Genomic DNA, 20,345 nt, shown 5'->3' on the forward strand with positions numbered 1-20,345 from the left:
CCAGGTACTGTGTAGGAAACTCAATTTCTTTCCAAGTTGTTCCTTTCACAAACAATGCTGTATCTCCTTATACGGGTCTCACTGTTCACAAGCAGGAGGATTTTCCGACAGATAACAAGAAGTGGAAGTGCCATGTCTAAATACAGTTACATTTTCTCAATGGGCAAAGGATTTGAAAATATACAAGTGGCTAATAAGCACATGGAAAAATGTCCCACGTGGTCAGCTGGTAGGGAAATGCAAATCAGTACCCCAGTGAGATGCCATGCCACATCCCACAGGATGGCCACAATAAAAGACAGACAATGACAAGTGCCGGCAAGGCCATGGAGGAATAAGGATCCTCACACAGAGTGTAGGATGCTGAGTGTGAGATGGTGCCGCCGCTTTGGAAAAGAGCTGAGCAGTTCCTCCAAATGCTAAATACACAGAGTTACCACACGACTCAGCAACCCTACTCCCAGAGAAATGAAAATTTATGTCCACACAAAAACTTGTACACACATAAATGCTGATATAGCAAAAGAGCCAGAAAAGCAGAAACAACCTAAATATCAGCAACCAATGAACAAACAAAAACGGGTACATGTTTATAACAGCCCTCAGTCACAGAAAGGAGTGAGGTACTAACACAGGCTACAACACCGAGGGATCTCACAAGAGTCCACACATTGTAGCGTCTCGTTTTTATGAAATGCCCAGAGCAGGCAAACCAATAGACAGAGCAGATTGTGGTTGCCTAGGTGTTCTTGCCTGGAGAATCCCAGGGACGGGGGAGCCTGGTGGGCTGCCGTCTGTGGGGTCGCACAGAGTCGGACACGACTGAAGCGACTTGGCGGCGGCGGCAGCAGCAGCAGGGTGCAGGAAGCGGGCAGGGAGTGGAAACGGGGAGTGTGGTGACTGAACGTGTCCCCTGGAATTCATGTGATAAAACCCAGCCCCCACCTGCGGGATGTATCAGGAGGTGAGCCTTGGGGAGGTGATTAAGACCAGATGAGCTGGAGACGGTGGAGCCCTCAGGAACGGCACTGGTGTCTTTAAGCGTTTCCAGAGCTCCGACCTCCTCTCTTTGCTCTCCACCATGTGAGGATACAGTAAGAAGGAGGTCCTCACCAGAACCTGACCACACTGGCACCCTGACCTCAGACTTCCAGATGCAGGAACTGTGAGAAACCAATTTCTGTTGTCAATAATGGGCTTCCCGGGCGGTGCTAGTGGTAAAGAATCCGTCTGCTGATGCAGGAGGCACAGGAGACATGGCTTCAATTCCTGGGTCAGGAAGATCCCCTGGCGTAGAAAATGGCAACCCACTCCAGTACTCTTGCCTGGAAAACTCCAAGGACAGAGAAGCCTGGCGGGCTGCAGTCCATGGGGGTGTGAAGAGTTGGACACCACTGAGCATGCACGCAGGTAGTCAGTAAGTTACCTAGTCTACAGTTTTTTGTTACAGCAGCCCAAGCTAAGACTGGAAGTAAATGCTAATGGGCACAGGGTTTTTTTTGGATGATGAAAATGTTCTAAAATTAAGATTATGGTGATGATTGCACAACTCTGTAGATATACTGGAAAAAAAACACTGAATAGTGTATTTCAAATGGGTAAACTTTATGGCATATAAATCACATTTCAGTAAAGCTGTTAAAAAAACACAAGGCACATTTTTAATGCCAAACTGTGTTCCAACAAGTTGCACCATTTACACTCTGCTGTGCACTTTTTCACGCAGATTATAAAGCAGCATTTCACTACAAAATGGGGAGCCTGTGTTCACGGTATTTATCTTTTCAAATAGAGGCTGAACTAAACTGATTCATTCAACAAATAACTGTTGAGCCTATACTATGTACCAGACATCGTTCTTTCTAAAGATCCAGTCGGGAAGAAGCCACACACAGCTCCCTGCCCTTGCTGAGCTAACCCTGGCGACCGGGAGCGTCTCCCCAAACCTCACAGCCCAGGGGTACCTCTAGTCCGAGGTCGGCCTTGGATCAGGCTTTCAAGCCTTCACCAGAAATTTCATCCCGCCATCCTCTTTCTCAATCTCCTTCTACAAAATCCACGAAGGTATTCTTCGCCTAAGAAAGAACTGTGTACAAACCTATAGGAGACGTTTTTTTTTTTTCGGTCTGCCCCTAACCAGGCAGGAGGCACTTAATGGCCATGTGCTTAAGGAACCCACAGATGAACAGGCCTGGCCAGGCCTTCGGAAACTCACAGGCAGAGGCAGAATCCTGGGCATGAAACCGAAGGGGTGAACCCAGGGGAGTGGGCACAGAGGACTTTGTCCAGAAAACGCTACAACACGGTAACAGCTCAACAAAAACCAGCCGACACTGAACGTACTCCCCCATCGGTTCTAGGTGCTTAAAACATACAACTTTGCTTCGTCCACAAAGTCACCCAACAAAACAGAAAACTGTCACTGAAGAGAAATTGAGGATTAGGACAGTTACGTGAAAAACTCCAGCAACATGGCTAGTACCCCGCTGAAGCAGGATTCTGACGCAGGCGTCCTGCGTACAAAGCCAGTCCTTTCGACACCATCGGGCAGGACCTAATGAAGGGGCCTCAGGGACCGGGATCCAGGCCTAAACCTCACAGAGCCGGAGCTCCTGGGGCACCCACCGGTGATCAAGCCTCGAGAGGGCACACTGCCCTGACGCAACAAAAGGCCGAGGACAATCAGACTTCAGTTCAGTCTCTACAACCAGGGCCTGGAAATTACCAAGCAGGAGAGTATCCATATCAGCATAAAAAGATTCCTCACGTTCCAGGGGTTTCTCTCCTCCACTAGGACCACCTGATGGAGAAGCTGACTCTTTGAGGGCCAGTTCCAGCCCACAGCAGTTCCACAAAATCCTCCCAGAATCCTCTCAGAATCGGTTCAGAGAACTAGCTGGAAGGCAGGATAGGGCACCGAGAGCCAGGCTTTGGAATATGTAGCTGGATTTTAAATCCTGGCTTGATCACACACTTTTTGGTGGGATCTCAGGGTGCTCACTTCACCTCTCTGAACCTCAGTGTCCTCACCTGGAAAAAGTGAATAAAATCATGACCTCACCGGACCATTGTTCATTCAGGGAATTAACAGACAGGTACTGAGCCCCTACCATGAGCCAGATACCAGGTTAGGAGGTCACATCACAAAGATGGTCACAATGCAGCCCCTATTCTCACGCAGTAAGAGTCGAGTCTGGGAGAAAGACAAGTTGACAGCTGTGCCTGCGGCGGCCAGTTTATGGAGCAACTGAGGCCTGAGGTGTGGCTCCTCTAAATCGAGAAGGGCGGTAACTGTAAAACACATCCCGGGCTTCAGAGACTCAGTAAGATCAGATAGAAAGCAAAATAGCTCATTGATATTTATTTGTTTACAAGTGAGAATGATAATATATGGAAATATTAGGTTAAATAAACATTATTAACATTAATTTCGGCAGTTTCTTTTTATGCTTTTAATGTGGCTATTAGAAAACTTTAAATTACATACATGGCTCAAATTATATACTGATTGAACTGCATTAGTCGATAAAACTCAGTGAAGTCATGGGACTTCCCTGGCAGTCCAGTGGTTAAGACTCTGAGCTTCCACTGCAGGGGAGGTGGGTTTGATCTTTGGCCAGTGAACTAAGATCTGGCATGATGTGGTCAAAAAAAGAGAAAATTCAGTGATGTCAATAAGGGCTGTGAATACATCAGTGATGGGGGGCTAAAGGAGAATAGAGGGCCCAGGTGGGGAGAGGGGATGTCAGTGAAGGCTTCCTGGCAGTGACATCTAAACCGAGACGTGAAAAGTAAGGCGGCAAAGCAGAGGAGAGAGGGCAATTCAGGTGGCAGGCCCAGCAGGCACCCAGGCCCAGCAGAGAAAGAACAAGGCAGGTCATTCATAACAGTTTGGCAGCCAGCGGGGTGACGGGCTTGGAGAGGAGACAGGGAAGGGAGAGGGAAGACAGGAGCCTAGTGAGGTGGATGGGGCCACAGTACAAAGGAGCTCAGAAGCCACATTAAAGAACTTGATCCTGAGGGCAGAAGGGAGCCAGGGAGAGTCTTAAGCAGGTAAGAGATTAGCTCAGGAATCTATGCAGCACCAGGGTTACCAGCAAAGGAGGGAAAGGAGGGCAAGGACAATATTTGATGTTTTGTTGAGTTGCTACTCTGGGTCAGACATTGGGCTAAACGCTTTTAGACTCATCCATTTTACAGATAATGAAAACTGAGGCTCACAGAGGGTGACTTGCCCAAGGTCACATGATTGTTAAGTGTCAGAAGTGGGATGGAAACCCAGCTAGGTCTAGGCTGAAGCTCCAATACTTTGGCCACCTGATGCAAAGAGCCAACTCATCGGAAAAGACCCTGATGCTGGGAAAGACTGAGGGCAGGAGGAGAAGGGGACGACAGAGGACGAGATGGTTGGATTTCATCACCGACTCACTGGACGTGAGTTTGAGCAAGCTCCGGGAGGTGGTGATGGACAGGGAAGCTTGGCATGCTGCAGTCCACGGGGTCTCAAAGAGTCGGACACGACTGAGCGACTGAACAAGGTTCCAAAACTGGTGCTGAGAGGTGAAAAACTGCCTGAGAGAGTGATGTGCCTGACTCTCTGCAACCCCGTGGACTGCAGGCCTCCAGGCTCCTCTGTCCATGGAATTTTCATAGGCAAGAATACTAGAGTGCGTTAACCATTTCCTACTCCAGGAGATCTTCCCCACCCAGGGAGACTCTTGAGTCTCCTGCACTGGCCGGCAGATTCTTTGCTACTGAGCCACCTGGGAAGCCCTGAGTAATAGCAGACTTTACCTTAATGGCAGTGAAAGGCATTAAACATATAAAGCGGCAGACTGTGATGATCAGATTTGTACTTTTAAAATGTGCTTTTGAGCTGTAGTATAAAAGGCTATCAGAGGTGTGAAGGCAACCAGGACAATCCAGGTGAGGGGTGATATACCACTTACCGACTGAGCTCCCAGGGAAACCCACAACACACCCAGGCAGTGGCAGAAAGACGATGAGAAAGGAACATGACAAATCGCCTCAGGATTCAACCAGCAGGAGCTTCAAAGGGCCTGACTCGGTGTCTCATAAAACTGTTCGGCCGCTAAGTCAGGTCCGGCTCTTCGGGGCCCCATGGCTGCAGCACACCAGGCTTCCCATTCCTTCGCCACCTCCCAGAGTTTGCTCACACTCACGTTCATTGAGTCGATGATGCCATCCAACCATCTCATCCTCTGTCATCCATATAAATGGTTTCTCTGTTAGGCTCTCAATAAACAGAGCAACCATTTGTCCAGGTTTGGCCAAGATAGGACCTGTTTATGTCTGCTGTTCAGGAATTAATTGTGTCCATTTGACTCTTAAAAGCATCCAGATATGCACACAACAAATAACATGTCACCCTTTCAGTTAGGATCTGTTGACCAAAAGAGGCAACCTGTTCCTGGCAGAACTCGACAAATGCCACAGATTCTCTGGGCTGTCCTCTGAGTCCTTCTACCCTCTCCCCATCCGGGAGCCCCGGACAAGCAAAGGGGCCCAACTCCATAGCCGTGCGGGGCCTTTTCAGGCCTTCCTCCCAAGAGAGACCCCAACCCACCAGCAGTGGACTCCAACTGCCTCTTGGGACAGGTTTATTCGGCCATTATCCCCCAATTTGTACTACTGTTGTTGATGACCACGACGATGGTGGTGGTGATAATGGTGGGACCAAATCATTTTTAAAGCACTGATAATATGCCAGGCCAGAGAAGGCAATGGCACCCCACTCCAGTACTCTTGCCTGGAAAATCCTATGGACGGAGGAGCCTGGTAGGCTGCAGTCCATGGGGTCACTAAGAGTCGGACACAACTGAGCGACTTCACTTTCACTTCTCACTTTTATGCACTGGAGAAGGAAATGGCAACCCACTCCAGTGTTCTTGCCTGGAGAATCCCAGGGATGGGGGAGCATGGTGGGCTTCCGTCTACAGGGTCGCACAGAGTCGGACACGACTGAAGCGACTTAGCAGCAGCAACAATATGCCAGGCACTACACCTGCCAAGCAAATTGCTGGGCAAGCATCTTCTCGTCTAATCCTCACCCCAACTCTGTTGGGTGGATATTACTACCAGCCCCATTTAACAGATGGGAAAGTAGATTAAGTCATTTCATCAAAGTCACACAGCTAGTTAAAGAACTGGACTTGAATCAGTTCTGTTCAACTCCAGCCGAGGTTCTTAACCACTGCACCCCATGGCCTGAGTCTTGGTGGCCACTATGTGAACCATAAGCAAAGTCTGGACAGACCAACTACACTCCCGACAAGGAAAGCAAACCCCCAAACCACAAAGAGGCATCAAGTACCCTCAAGGTCCCCGTCCCTCAACCAGCCCTCACTAACTGCACGCTCCAAGACGTTCCATCTCCCTCTCTTTCAGAGAACCCCTTACTTGTCTCTCATCTCCTCTTCAAAGTATGTCCCAAAACGAGACATGGGGGCGATGCAGGTAGGGACCCTCAACCACAGTTATCAGTGGGCGGGTCCCCAAAGAGATCGCCCCCGAAGAAATCCATCTCACACACTCCCCACGTCAGGAACCCTCAAACCCCATCAGGAGCAAACCTCGAGTCTCGGATGGAGCGAACCCCCATCCGTGGGAACCCCGGCCCGGTTACCGCGAACCCACAAAGCCCGGGCCGCACCTGCAGCCGCTACGCGTCCCGGGGAGGGTGACGTCTTCTTCCAACACCGAGTCCATCGTGGACACAAAGGAGGTGGTGGCGCTGGTGTCTAGCGACGGCGCACTGCTTCCCCCACGGGATCGCGACCCGCCCGGCTCCCCAGGTCCCCGCCCCCTCCAACCCAGCTCTTGTTCGGACTCCGGCGGCGCCGCTGGAATTCAAACCGCAGCGGCCGCCATCTTTCCCGGAGCCTCTTCCTACGGAAACGAGGCGGGGTCGCCGAAGCGCGCGCGGTGAAGCCAACCGGACTGGCCAGGAGACCGGGCAGGGAAGCGCTGGCGGGACGCCATCTTAACTAAGGGCAGAGCGCCTGCACTTGTACCAGAAAGACCAAAGGAAAGAGAGGTGGACCGCCATTTTTAGTGAGGGCACGCGGGCCGAGCCTAGCGCAGGTGCCATGTTTGTTGAGGGCTGAACCAGATTTGGGCCGTTAATTTAAGCGGGAGATGGGAATTCAGCACCTACTTCTTGGGATCCGCATAACTCCTAATCAAGTGTATACTCCGAACCTTAGGGTCTGAGCATTCCAAAGGCCTCTGTCTTGAACTGAAACTCCGTTAATCGGTTGCGGGACTCGCTTTAGAAAAATCCTACCTACATATTCCCAACTCGAGTAATTTGCACACTTGGTTTGAAATAGATAAGCGCATCCCTATGAGCCTAGTGGTCAGGGACACTCCCTCTCCAGCCTCTCACCTACTGAACTGTTATTACCTGTAGGGCTCGAATAATGCACCTGGATCAGTATACTGAGGCCAAATGAGGGGAAAGACTCGCCTAACCCCATGCACCGGAAGTCTGGACAGGACAGATCCGTGGCTCCTGCGGACTATGAGTATATCCGAGCTCTCTGCGAGCCCTGGCCGCCTTTCTTAAAGCACACAGCAATCACTAGATCATTTTGGAAGAGCTTGACCTGTGAAAGCAACCTTCTCCTCATCTCGGTGTTCCTACCTTCCTCTGCACACTGTCAGGAGAGTTCAGAGAGCCGGATAAAAATAACTTGAAAAGATGAATAACTGGGTAGATGTACCCAGCCTCCTTCAGCCTCAGTTTCCTCATTCTTTCCAAAAGAGGCCTCTTTAATACTCTGATCTACATCAAACCCTTTATGTATTCTTAGCAATCTATTTTTTTCCCCTTTGTGGCACTTACCACATTTTGTAATTCCATACTTCTGTATATAATTTTTTTTTTATGTCTTCGGCACTAGACTGGAAGTTCTGTGAGAGCAGAGACTGTTCAGAATTGTTCAGGCTGTATCTCCAACACCCAGCACTTTGCCTGCCACCCAGCAGGGGTTTAAATATATATGTTGATGAATGGTTCACTCAATATGGAAAATGGGGCTAATATTATCCTGCAAGGTTTCTTCAAGTTATTTTATTGAAGTATCATTGACTTAGAATGCTGTGTTAGTTTCTGTTGTACAGCAAAGTGATTCAGTTGAATATGTGTATACATGTGTGTATATGTCCCCTTCTCCAAGGGATCTTCCCAACCCAGGGATCGAACCCAGGTCTCCTGCATTGCAGGTGGATTCTTTACCATCTGAGCTACCAGAGAAGCCTATATATATATATGGAGAAGGCAATGGCACCCCACTCCAGTACTCCTGCCGGGAAGGTCCCATGGATGGAGGAGCCTGGTAGGCTGCAGTCCATGGGATCGCTAGGAGTCGGACACAAATGAGAGACTTCACTTTCACTTTTCACTTTCATGCATTGGAGAAGGAAATGGCAACCCACTCCAGTGTTCTTGCCTGGAAAATCCCAGGGATGGGAGAGCCGGGTGGGCTGCCGTCTCCGGGGTCACACAGAGTCGGACACGATATATAAATATATATATATATGTATGTATGTATGTATGTATATGGGCTTCCCTGGTGGTCCAGTGGTCAAGAATCCACCTGCGAATGCAGGAGACACAAGAGACACGGCTCAATCCCGGGGTCGGGAAGATCCCCTGGAGGAGGACATGGCGACCCACTCCAGTATTCTTGCCTGGAAAATTCCATGGACAGAGGAGCCTGGAGTCACAAAGAGTCGGACACAGCTGAGCATGCGTGTTTGTGTGTGTGTGTGTGTGTATGTGCGCGCGTGTATAATATTCTTTCTCAGATTCTTTCCATATGGTTTATCACAGGATATTGAATAGTTCCCAGTGCTATACCATAGGACCTTGTTGTTTATCCATTCTGTATACAATAGTTTGCATCTTATCCTGCAAGGTTTTTGTGACAATGTGGAGATGACCTCAGATTCCTTTACTACCTAGTCAATGGTAATCCCATCTCTCTCCCTCCCACATCCCCCACCAACTCTCTCTCTCTCTCACACACACACACACCCCTTAGTGAAGGCGACAAATCACTGCCCCTGTCCCTCTCCCATCCCCAGATCTTCACCCACCTCCAGAATCAGCAATAAAATAACAGCCTGAAAGAGAGTGGGCAGGAACCAGCGGGCACGCAGGGAAGGGGCAGTCCTCGATTCCCTGGAACCAACAGTTCAATAAGATGAGCATGTCCAAAAGCAGGGAAGCTGGGGTGTCAGAATTCCTGCCGTGACTCCACCACTGACTCCCTGTGATCTTTGGCAGACTGCTCCTCTTCTGGGCCTCAGTTCCTACAGCTGTTAAATGGGAGGATTGGACTGGATGGCTATCTCAAGACCTCACAGATCTAGAGGAGATTTCTTTGTGTTGATTTCAAAGCTTCTAATGCACAACCAGCTCTGTTCCAGTGTGGAGGGCTGAGTTACAAATCATTACTTCCCGAATGAATGGACTAACTTTCCGTCCAGCAGATGAAAGCTCTTGAGAAGGGAAAGAAGGAAGGGGTTGTGTACATTTTGACATTTCTTACGCGACGCTTGTGCTAAGGACATCACAAATGCTACTGCATCTAACACAACCACCCTCCGGATAAGGTGCTACTGTTATCCCCATTTCACTTACAGATGGGAAGACTGAGGCTGAAAGAGATAAAAATAACCTTCTTGAGGTCTCCCTGCTGGTAAGTGGTAAAGCTGGGACTTGAGCCCAGGTCCCTCTGACCCTTCCTGAAAGCTCTAATGGTTTCAGGAAGCCTGTCCTCTCGATTTGCTTCTCTCCACTTTAGAATTTGGGATTGAGAGGTGAGGTCTACATTTAGACAGTAGTATTTCAGAGATATGTCCACCAGACTCTACAACCTAGACACCTGCTTCCAGGCAGCCCCGAGATGAATCTAGATGTGGGCAACTCAGGACCTGAAGTCTAGGTGCCGGGATCCTGACTCTGGGAGGTCGTCCAACTTATCCTGGGACCTGGGTCTCTTTCTCTGGCTCCTCCTTGATTTTCCTTTGTGTAAAATGGGAGAGACCATGCTGAGCTGACACGGTTAAGTTAGATACTTTGGAAATGCAAAAGAAGAAAGAGCCGGAGGGGTTCTCCTTATGATGAGTCTACTGCCTGTTCAGCAAATGGCCATATTCCTGGCTTGTGTGCTAAAGAGATAGTGAACCTTGAAACTGAAAATAGAATCAATTGCACAAAAGATGGGCTATTTGGGAAGTTGTTTTTCCTGTTTTCACGGTCAGGGACGAAGCCCTTTGCCCCGTCTCTGTCTCACCATGGCCTTTCTTTCTGCCAAGCCTGGAGGTGACGTCACTACCACCAGCTGTTTGGGCTATCTGGCGCCATCTCCTTGACGACAGCCACCCAGCCACAAAGCTGGCATTATTATTTCCTTGGGCAAGGTCATATCAAATGGCTGGGAGGAAGTCGCTTGCAGCCAGATGTTTCTCATTAGGGTAGAACCCTCAAGACACAGGCGCTGCCATTACTAGCAGCAAAAATAAGTTTTTACAGCATCAGTTCATGCACACGGCTACTTTGCCTGTTTCATTTTATCCTTACAACACTGTGAAGAAGATTAGGATGGCTGTCTTGCTCTTCAGTTTAGGAAAGTAAGGCTCAGGGAAGGGAAGAGATTTGCCAATAGCCACACTTTCTTCCTTTCTCTCTCTCTTTCTTAGCTTTTTATTTAGAAATAATTTCAATCTTAGAAAAAGTTGCAAAACGAGTACAGAGATTTACTTATATAACCTTCACCCAGCTTCCTAAAACACTAATATTTTACCTAACCATAACACAACTGTCAAAAATAAGAAATTACATTGGTATGATATGATTCACTACAGACTTTATTTACATTTAGTCAGTTTTCCCATTAATGCCTTTTTTTGGCCCAGGAGCCATCCAGGACTCCATGGTGCTCTGTCCATGTCTTTCATGATGTTGACACTTGAGGCAAGTTCCTGCCAGTGATCTGGGCTCATTGAGGCCGTGCACGTTTGGCACAAGTGCCGCACAAGTGATGCTGTGCCTCCCTCGGCCACCAGGAGGCGTGTGCGTGCTCAGTCGCTCAGCTGTGTCCAACTCTTTATGACTCCATGGACTGTAGCCCATCAGGCTCCTCTGTCCATGGGATTTTCCCGGCAAAAATACTGGAGTGGGTTGCCATTTCCTTCTCCAGGGGGTCTTCCCGACCCAGGGTTGAGCTAGCATTTCCTGCATCTTCTGCATTGGCAGATGGATCTTTATCATCTGCACCAGTAAAGATGGATTCTTCACTGCGCCACCTGGGAAGCCCAGGAGGTAGACGATGTTAACACGTCCCTTCAGTTGGTGCTGTTAACTCTGTGTTCTTGAGTAAGGTGACGTCTGCGAGGATTCTCCGTGATAAAATTGCTATTTTTTAAAATTAATAAAAATCATGGTGATATTTGAAACTACACAAATACCCCACTTTTCATCAGATTTTCACCCGCTTATTTCAGCGCCCATTGATAATTCTTACCGAGAATCTCACAGCGTGCTTCGCCCATCCATGCTGTCGCGTTTTCATCATCCCTTCTCTCTTTACTGGTTGGAGTTCCACTGTGAGGGAGAGCTTTCTCTCCTCCTTCATTTATCCAGTTTGTTTATTTAAATCAGGATGGACTCGTGGATCTTTGTTTTACCTTGTGGGTTAGAACATATTACCATCCTTACTTCTTCTGTCACACAAATTGTCCTAGATTTGACCAGGTCGCCCTTTGAACACAGAGGTGTGCCAAGATTCGAACCCAGGTCTGCCTGGTCCCAGGTCCGCAGTACTCCTGGCCCGTGACCTGCCCCTTGCTCACAGCTCTCTTCCCAGCCAGCCCTCAGCAGCGGCAGCCCTTGAGCAGTCCCCGTCAGTGCCCCCATCTCCCCCACAGGATGCTGTCCTCCAGGACGGTGCCTGGCCCCACACTGCGCTGTGCTCAGTGCCCGGCTGTCAGATTAACTCCAGCTGATTTTCTTCTCCAGATGGGGAGGGGGGTGAGAAACACTCAGTATCGAGGGGATAGCATGTAGATTATTGGGCTCCAGAGGGTAACACATACCAGCACCTATGGCCTTAGATCTGCCAATGCACCTCTCTGGGCTTCTTTTCTCATCTGTAGATTCAGCGCATTAGATTTAAACGTTGAGGCTCCCCTCAGCTCTCCCTTCCATAAATGATGATGCTAGTCGCCGCACACTGAGCTCTTTGCTGGGCACTATGGTAAGCGTGAAGCAGAGACTGACTATGGCCCAGCTCACGGTTGGCACTACTGAGGCTGAGCAGGAGAGGCTTTGTCTGGTCGCTCGGCAGCCAAGTGGTGGGGCTGGGAGCAAAACCCAGACTTTATCCTACAGCCCAGGCTTTTGAAAACCATGCCACTGTGCCTTTCACTGAATTGCTGTTATCTCTGCAGTCACTAAGCTGGTTAAAGTGCAGATAAGTATTATAAACCAAAATAAAACATTTGAATACTTCATTGGTATAAGAATAACAAGAGTAAGATTCTAGGGGCACAGAGAGAACAGATGAGTCATTCGGACTGAGAGGTAGGGGTAACGGTGTTTTATAAGCAAGACGTGTGCCCTGCAAAGGCAGAGGAGAAACCGGCACTTGCCAGAAATAAAAGAAGGCCGCTGTTTGATGCAGCCCCATTTACCAAGCCCATGTCAGTTTCCTTGAAGCTGTCTCATAATTCTAACAAGTTTGCTGTCCTTTATGAATAAGGAAACTGAGTCCCAAGAGACAAGAACTGATTTTTTCCGAAGTCACACGGTAAGCTAGTCACAGAGGAAGAAACTTGGACCTCAAGTTTTCTAGTTGCCAAAAGCTGGTGCTCCTGGTGTGTGTGTGTGTGTGTGTGTGTGTGTGAAACTTACAGAAGGCATCTCAAATCAAGATCTCCCTGCCTAAATTGATCACGCTCAGTACCATGGCCAGATCCCCATGCAGCCAAAGCCAGAGTCTGACTATAAGAGAGTCAAAGACTTCTGGGAAGACTGTCCTAAGGTACCAGGGAGAGCTTCCAAGCATTCTTCCCAGCTGCACACTTGAATATGTAAAACAGCAACAGCTGTAGGCAAAGTCGGGAAACTGAGCTAATCAATCTTCTGGACATTTTGCAGATTAAAAGAATCTCAATGTCTTGATCATGATTTGCAGGATGGGGTGGTACACGTCACTTCTCCCTTAAATGTGGTGAATTCCTAATAAGAGAACAGGCCAGGACCTATGAAGGAGGACCACAGGGAAGGGCTGTAGGACCCGATTCCTCAAAGGGATGAATGTGAAGGACCTGTGTCCCCGCATACGCCTCTCCCCCTGACTGCACAGCCGGCGCCCTGTTGAGGACGCCCAGCCAAGGATGGGCAGAGGCTTGAAGTCCAGCCCACGCTCTGCTTGCCAGGCTGGGGGCTCCACTTCCCACGCTGAGTCCACTCCAAAGAAGGAGCATCTTTTCCTAACTCCCAAAGGAACTCTGTGTGCTAGTGCTTCTGAAGAATCTAGAATCCCTCTCCTTCCCCTTCTCGGCCTAATTCCCAGAGTTTCCCCACCCATGGTTTAAGAGAATGTTCTGGGCCACCATCTCTATAGTTGCTGCACCTCTGAACTTCCAGGTCTTACTTACGGAACTAACACAGCTCTAGAATCATCCACTAACTCGCTGAACTTCCAGGGTACCCGGGTCTTACTTACTGCACTAACACAGCTCTAGAATCATCCACTAACTCGCTGAACTTCCAGGGTACCCGGGTCTTACTTACGGCACTAACACAGCTCTAGAATCATCCACTAACTTGCACCTCTGAACTTCCAGGGTACCCGGGTCTTACTTATGGCACTAACACAGCTCTATAATCATCCACTAACTTGCACCTCTGAACTTCCAGGGTACCCGGGTCTTACTTACGGCACTAACACAGCTCTATAATCATCCACTAACTCGCTGAACTTCCAGGGTACCCGGGTCTTACTTACGGCACTAACACAGCTCTATAATCATCCACTAACTTGCACCTCTGAACTTCCAGGGTACCCTGGTCTTACTTATGGCACTAACACAGCTCTATAATCATCCACTAACTCGCTGAACTTCCAGGGTACCCAGGTCTTACTTACGGCACTAACACAGCTCTATAATCATCCACTAACTTGCACCTCTGAACTTCCAGGGTACCCGGGTCTTACTTATGGCACTAACACAGCTCTAGAATCATCCACTAACTCGCTGAACTTCCAGGGTACCCGGGTCTTACTTATGGCACTAACACAGCTCTATAATCATCCACTAACTTGCACCTCTGAACTTCCAGGGTACCCGGGTCTTACTTACGGCACTAACACAGCTCTAGAATCATCGACTAACTCGCTGAACTTCCAGGGTACCCGGGTCTTACTTACGGCACTAACACAGCTCTAGAATCATCCACTAACTTGCACCTCTGAACTTCCAGGGTACCCGGGTCTTACTTATGGCACTAACACAGCTCTATAATCATCCACTAACTTGCACCTCTGAACTTCCAGGGTACCCGGGTCTTACTTACGGCACTAACACAGCTCTATAATCATCCACTAACTTGCACCTCTGAACTTCCAGGGTACCCGGGTCTTACTTACGGCACTAACACAGCTCTATAATCATCCACTAACTTGCACCTCTGAACTTGCAGGGTACCCGGGTCTTACTTATGGCACTAACACAGCTCTAGAATCATCCACTAACTCGCACCTCTGAACTTCCAGGGTAGCCGGGTCTTACTTATGGCACTAACACAGCTCTATAATCATCCACTAACTTGCACCTCTGAACTTCCAGGGTACCCGGGTCTTACTTATGGCACTAACACAGCTCTATAATCATCCACTAACTTGCACCTCTGAACTTCCAGGGTACCCGGGTCTTACTTACGGCACTAACACAGCTCTATAATCATCCACTAACTCGCTGAACTTCCAGGGTACCCGGGTCTTACTCACGGCACTAACACAGCTCTATAATCACCCACTAACTCGCTGAACTTCCAGGGTACCCGGGTCTTACTTACGGCACTAACACAGCTCTAGAATCATCCACTAACTTGCACCTCTGAACTTCCAGGGTACCCTGGTCTTACTTATGGCACTAACACAGCTCTATAATCATCCACTAACTCGCTGAACTTCCAGGGTACCCGGGTCTTACTTACGGCACTAACACAGCTCTATAATCATCCACTAACTCGCTGAACTTCCAGGGTAGCCGGGTCTTACTTATGGCACTAACACAGCTCTAGAATCATCCACTAACTCGCTGAACTTCCAGGGTACCCTGGTCTTACTTATGGCACTAACACAGCTCTATAATCATCCACTAACTCGCTGAACTTCCAGGGTACCCGGGTCTTACTTATGGCACTAACACAGCTCTAGAATCATCCACTAACTCGCTGAACTTCCAGGGTAGCCGGGTCTTACTTATGGCACTAACACAGCTCTATAATCATCCACTAACTTGCACCTCTGAACTTCCAGGGTACCCGGGTCTTACTTACGGCACTAACACAGCTCTAGAATCATCCACTAACTCACTGAATTTCCAGGGTACCCGGGTCTTACTTATGGCACTAACACAGCTCTAGAATCATCCACTAATTCGCACCTCTGAACTTCCAGGGTACCCGGGTCTTACTTATGGCACTAACACAGCTCTATAATCATCCACTAACTTGCACCTCTGAACTTCCAGGGTACCCGGGTCTTACTTATGGCACTAACACAGCTCTAGAATCATCCACTAACTTGCACCTCTGAACTTCCAGGGTACCCGGGTCTTACTTACGGCACTAACACAGCTCTATAATCATCCACTAACTCGCTGAACTTCCAGGGTACCCGGGTCTTACTTACGGCACTAACACAGCTCTATAATCATCCACTAACTTGCACCTCTGAACTTCCAGGGTACCCTGGTCTTACTTATGGCACTAACACAGCTCTATAATCATCCACTAACTCGCTGAACTTCCAGGGTACCCGGGTCTTACTTACGGCACTAACACAGCTCTATAATCATCCACTAACTTGCACCTCTGAACTTCCAGGGTACCCGGGTCTTACTTACGGCACTAACACAGCTCTATAATCATCCACTAACTTGCACCTCTGAACTTCCAGGGTACCCGGGTCTTACTTACGGCACTAACACAGCTCTATAATCATCCACTAACTCGCTGAACTTCCAGGGTACCCGGGTCTTACTTACGGCACTAACACAGCTCTATAATCATCCACTAACTCCCACCTCTGAACTTCCAGGGTACCCGGGTCTTACTTATGGCACTAACACAGCTCTAGAATCATCCACTAACTCGCTGAACTTCCAGGGTACCCGGGTCTTACTTACGGCACTAACACAGCTCTAGAATCATCCACTAACTCGCTGAACTTCCAGGGTACCCGGGTCTTACTTACGGCACTAACACAGCTCTATAATCATCCACTAACTTGCACCTCTGAACTTCCAGGGTACCCTGCTCTTACTTATGGCACTAACACAGCTCTAGAATCATCCACTAACTCGCTGAACTTCCAGGGTACCCGGGTCTTACTTACGGCACTAACACAGCTCTATAATCATCCACTAACTTGCACCTCTGAACTTCCAGGGTACCCGGGTCTTACTTATGGCACTAACACAGCTCTATAATCATCCACTAACTTGCACCTCTGAACTTCCAGGGTACCCGGGTCTTACTTACGGCACTAACACAGCTCTATAATCATCCACTAACTCGCTGAACTTCCAGGGTACCCGGGTCTTACTTACGGCACTAACACAGCTCTAGAATCATCCACTAACTCGCTGAACTTCCAGGGTACCCGGGTCTTACTTACGGCACTAACACAGCTCTAGAATCATCCACTAACTTGCACCTCTGAACTTCCAGGGTACCCGGGTCTTACTTACGGCACTAACACAGCTCTAGAATCATCCACTAACTCGCTGAACTTCCAGGGTACCCGGGTCTTACTTACGGCACTAACACAGCTCTAGAATCATCCACTAACTCGCACCTCTGAACTTCCAGGGTACCCGGGTCTTACTTATGGCACTAACACAGCTCTATAATCATCCACTAACTTGCACCTCTGAACTTCCAGGGTACCCGGGTCTTACTTATGGCACTAACACAGCTCTATAATCATCCACTAACTTGCACCTCTGAACTTCCAGGGTACCCGGGTCTTACTTATGGCACTAACACAGCTCTATAATCATCCACTAACTTGCACCTCTGAACTTCCAGGGTACCCGGGTCTTACTTACGGCACTAACACAGCTCTATAATCATCCACTAACTTGCACCTCTGAACTTCCAGGGTACCCGGGTCTTACTTATGGCACTAACACAGCTCTAGAATCATCCACTAACTCACACCTCTGAACTTCCAGGGTAGCCGGGTCTTACTTATGGCACTAACACAGCTCTATAATCATCCACTAACTTGCACCTCTGAACTTCCAGGGTACCCGGGTCTTACTTATGGCACTAACACAGCTCTATAATCATCCACTAACTTGCACCTCTGAACTTCCAGGGTACCCGGGTCTTACTTACGGCACTAACACAGCTCTATAATCATCCACTAACTCGCTGAACTTCCAGGGTACCCGGGTCTTACTTACGGCACTAACACAGCTCTATAATCATCCACTAACTTGCACCTCTGAACTTCCAGGGTACCCTGGTCTTACTTATGGCACTAACACAGCTCTATAATCATCCACTAACTCGCTGAACTTCCAGGGTACCCGGGTCTTACTTACGGCACTAACAGAGCTCTAGAATCATCCACTAACTTGCACCTCTGAACTTCCAGGGTACCCGGGTCTTACTTATGGCACTAACACAGCTCTAGAATCATCCACTAACTCGCTGAACTTCCAGGGTACCCGGGTCTTACTTATGGCACTAACACAGCTCTATAATCATCCACTAACTTGCACCTCTGAACTTCCAGGGTACCCGGGTCTTACTTACGGCACTAACACAGCTCTAGAATCATCCACTAACTCGCTGAATTTCCAGGGTACCCGGGTCTTACTTACGGCACTAACACAGCTCTAGAATCATCCACTAACTCGCACCTCTGAACTTCCAGGGTACCCGGGTCTTACTTATGGCACTAACACAGCTCTATAATCATCCACTAATTTGCACCTCTGAACTTCCAGGGTACCCGGGTCTTACTTACGGCACTAACACAGCTCTATAATCATCCACTAACTTGCACCTCTGAACTTCCAGGGTACCCGGGTCTTACTTACGGCACTAACACAGCTCTATAATCATCCACTAACTTGCACCTCTGAACTTCCAGGGTACCCTGGTCTTACTTATGGCACTAACACAGCTCTATAATCATCCACTAACTCGCTGAACTTCCAGGGTACCCGGGTCTTACTTACGGCACTAACACAGCTCTAGAATCATCCACTAACTTGCACCTCTGAACTTCCAGGGTACCCGGGTCTTACTTACGGCACTAACACAGCTCTAGAATCATCCACTAACTTGCACCTCTGAACTTCCAGGGTACCCGGGTCTTACTTACGGCACTAACACAGCTCTATAATCATCCACTAACTTGCACCTCTGAACTTCCAGGGTACCCGGGTCTTACTTATGGCACTAACACAGCTCTATAATCATCCACTAACTTGCACCTCTGAACTTCCAGGGTACCCGGGTCTTACTTATGGCACTAACACAGCTCTAGAATCATCCACTAACTTGCACCTCTGAACTTCCAGGGTACCCGGGTCTTACTTACGGCACTAACACAGCTCTGTAATCATCCACTAACTCGCTGAACTTCCAGGGTACCCGGGTCTTACTTACGGCACTAACACAGCTCTAGAATCATCCACTAACTTGCACCTCTGAACTTCCAGGGTACCCTGGTCTTACTTATGGCACTAACACAGCTCTATAATCATCCACTAACTCGCTGAACTTCCAGGGTACCCGGGTCTTACTTACGGCACTAACACAGCTCTAGAATCATCCACTAACTTGCACCTCTGAACTTCCAGGGTACCCGGGTCTTACTTACGGCACTAACACAGCTCTATAATCATCCACTAACTTGCACCTCTGAACTTCCAGGGTACCCGGGTCTTACTTACGGCACTAACACAGCTCTAGAATCATCCACTAACTTGCACCTCTGAACTTCCAGGGTACCCGGGTCTTACTTACGGCACTAACACAGCTCTATAATCATCCACTAACTCGCTGAACTTCCAGGGTACCCGGGTCTTACTTACGGCACTAACACAGCTCTATAATCATCCACTAACTCGCTGAACTTCCAGGGTACCCGGGTCTTACTTACGGCACTAACACAGCTCTATAATCATCCACTAACTTGCCTGTCTCCTCAATTAGACTGAGCTCCTTGAGAACAGGATTTTATTTTGCATCAGTTGTCAGTTCAGTTCAGTCACTCAGTCGTGTCCGACTCTTTGCGACCCCATGAACCGCAGCACACCAGACCTCCCTGTCCATCAATTTCACTGAGATATAATCTACATACAGTAACACAGAGACGATTTAAGTATACATTCTGACCTGCTTTGGCAAATGTATACGCCCAGGTAACCACCACCACAGCCAAGACACAGAACAGTGCTCTGCGAAAGAACCCAGATGATGGAAATGTTCTGAATTAGCACTGTCCGATGGAGCAGCCACTGGCCATGTGTGGCTATTGAACCCTGGTAATGTGGTTACGGGAATGAAGAACTTAATCTTTAAATTTTTTATCTTTTTTTTTTGAAGTACAGTCAACTTACAGTTTCAGGTGTACAACAGAGTGATTCACTTTTGTTTTGTTTCTCAGATTATATCCCTTTATAGGTTGTTACAATATACTGGGTGTAAGTCCCTGTGCCATTCAGTAGGTCCTTGCGGCTTATCTATTTTCTATATTTCAGTCTGAATGTGTTAATCCCATACTCCTCATTTGGCCCTCCCCCTCTCTCTCCCCTAAGGAGACCATAAGTTTGTTTTTTCATGTAGGAAACCATGGTCTGCTTTCTAGCATTAAAGATTTGCCTTTTCTAGAGCTTCGTGTACCAGGCATTATAGTATGTACACTTTTTGTGCCTGGCTTCCTCTGAAAATGGGAACTTTTAATTCTACACCCTAAGGTCTATACGTGCGCTTAGTCGCTCAGTCGTGTCTGGCTCCTGCGATCCCATGGACTGTAGCCACCAGGCTCCTCCATCCCTGG

At 48.5% G+C, this 20,345-nt stretch overlaps 1 protein-coding gene across 8 annotated transcripts in view; it reads right to left on the minus strand.

Moving 5' to 3' along the window:
* CDK5RAP2 (CDK5 regulatory subunit associated protein 2) overlaps positions 1-6,911 on the minus strand; it is a 183,241-nt gene extending 176,330 nt beyond the window's left edge. For 3 of the 8 annotated variants that reach the window (XM_027550655.1, XM_027550658.1, XM_027550656.1), the window contains exon 1: positions 6,674-6,868. In XM_027550655.1, the coding sequence (XP_027406456.1) occupies positions 6,674-6,729 (56 nt within the window). In that variant the 5' untranslated portion in view covers positions 6,730-6,868. Of the gene's footprint in view, positions 1-6,673 lie in introns of all 8 variants that reach the window. The other 5 variants (XM_027550657.1, XM_027550653.1, XR_003512411.1 and 2 more) reach the window with 4 other exon arrangements.
* Positions 6,912-20,345: the final 13,434 nt, after the last annotated feature.

This window comes from Bos indicus x Bos taurus, chromosome 8, assembly GCF_003369695.1.
Source record: "Bos indicus x Bos taurus breed Angus x Brahman F1 hybrid chromosome 8, Bos_hybrid_MaternalHap_v2.0, whole genome shotgun sequence".
In the NCBI taxonomy this organism is placed as follows: Eukaryota; Metazoa; Chordata; class Mammalia; order Artiodactyla; family Bovidae; genus Bos; species Bos indicus x Bos taurus.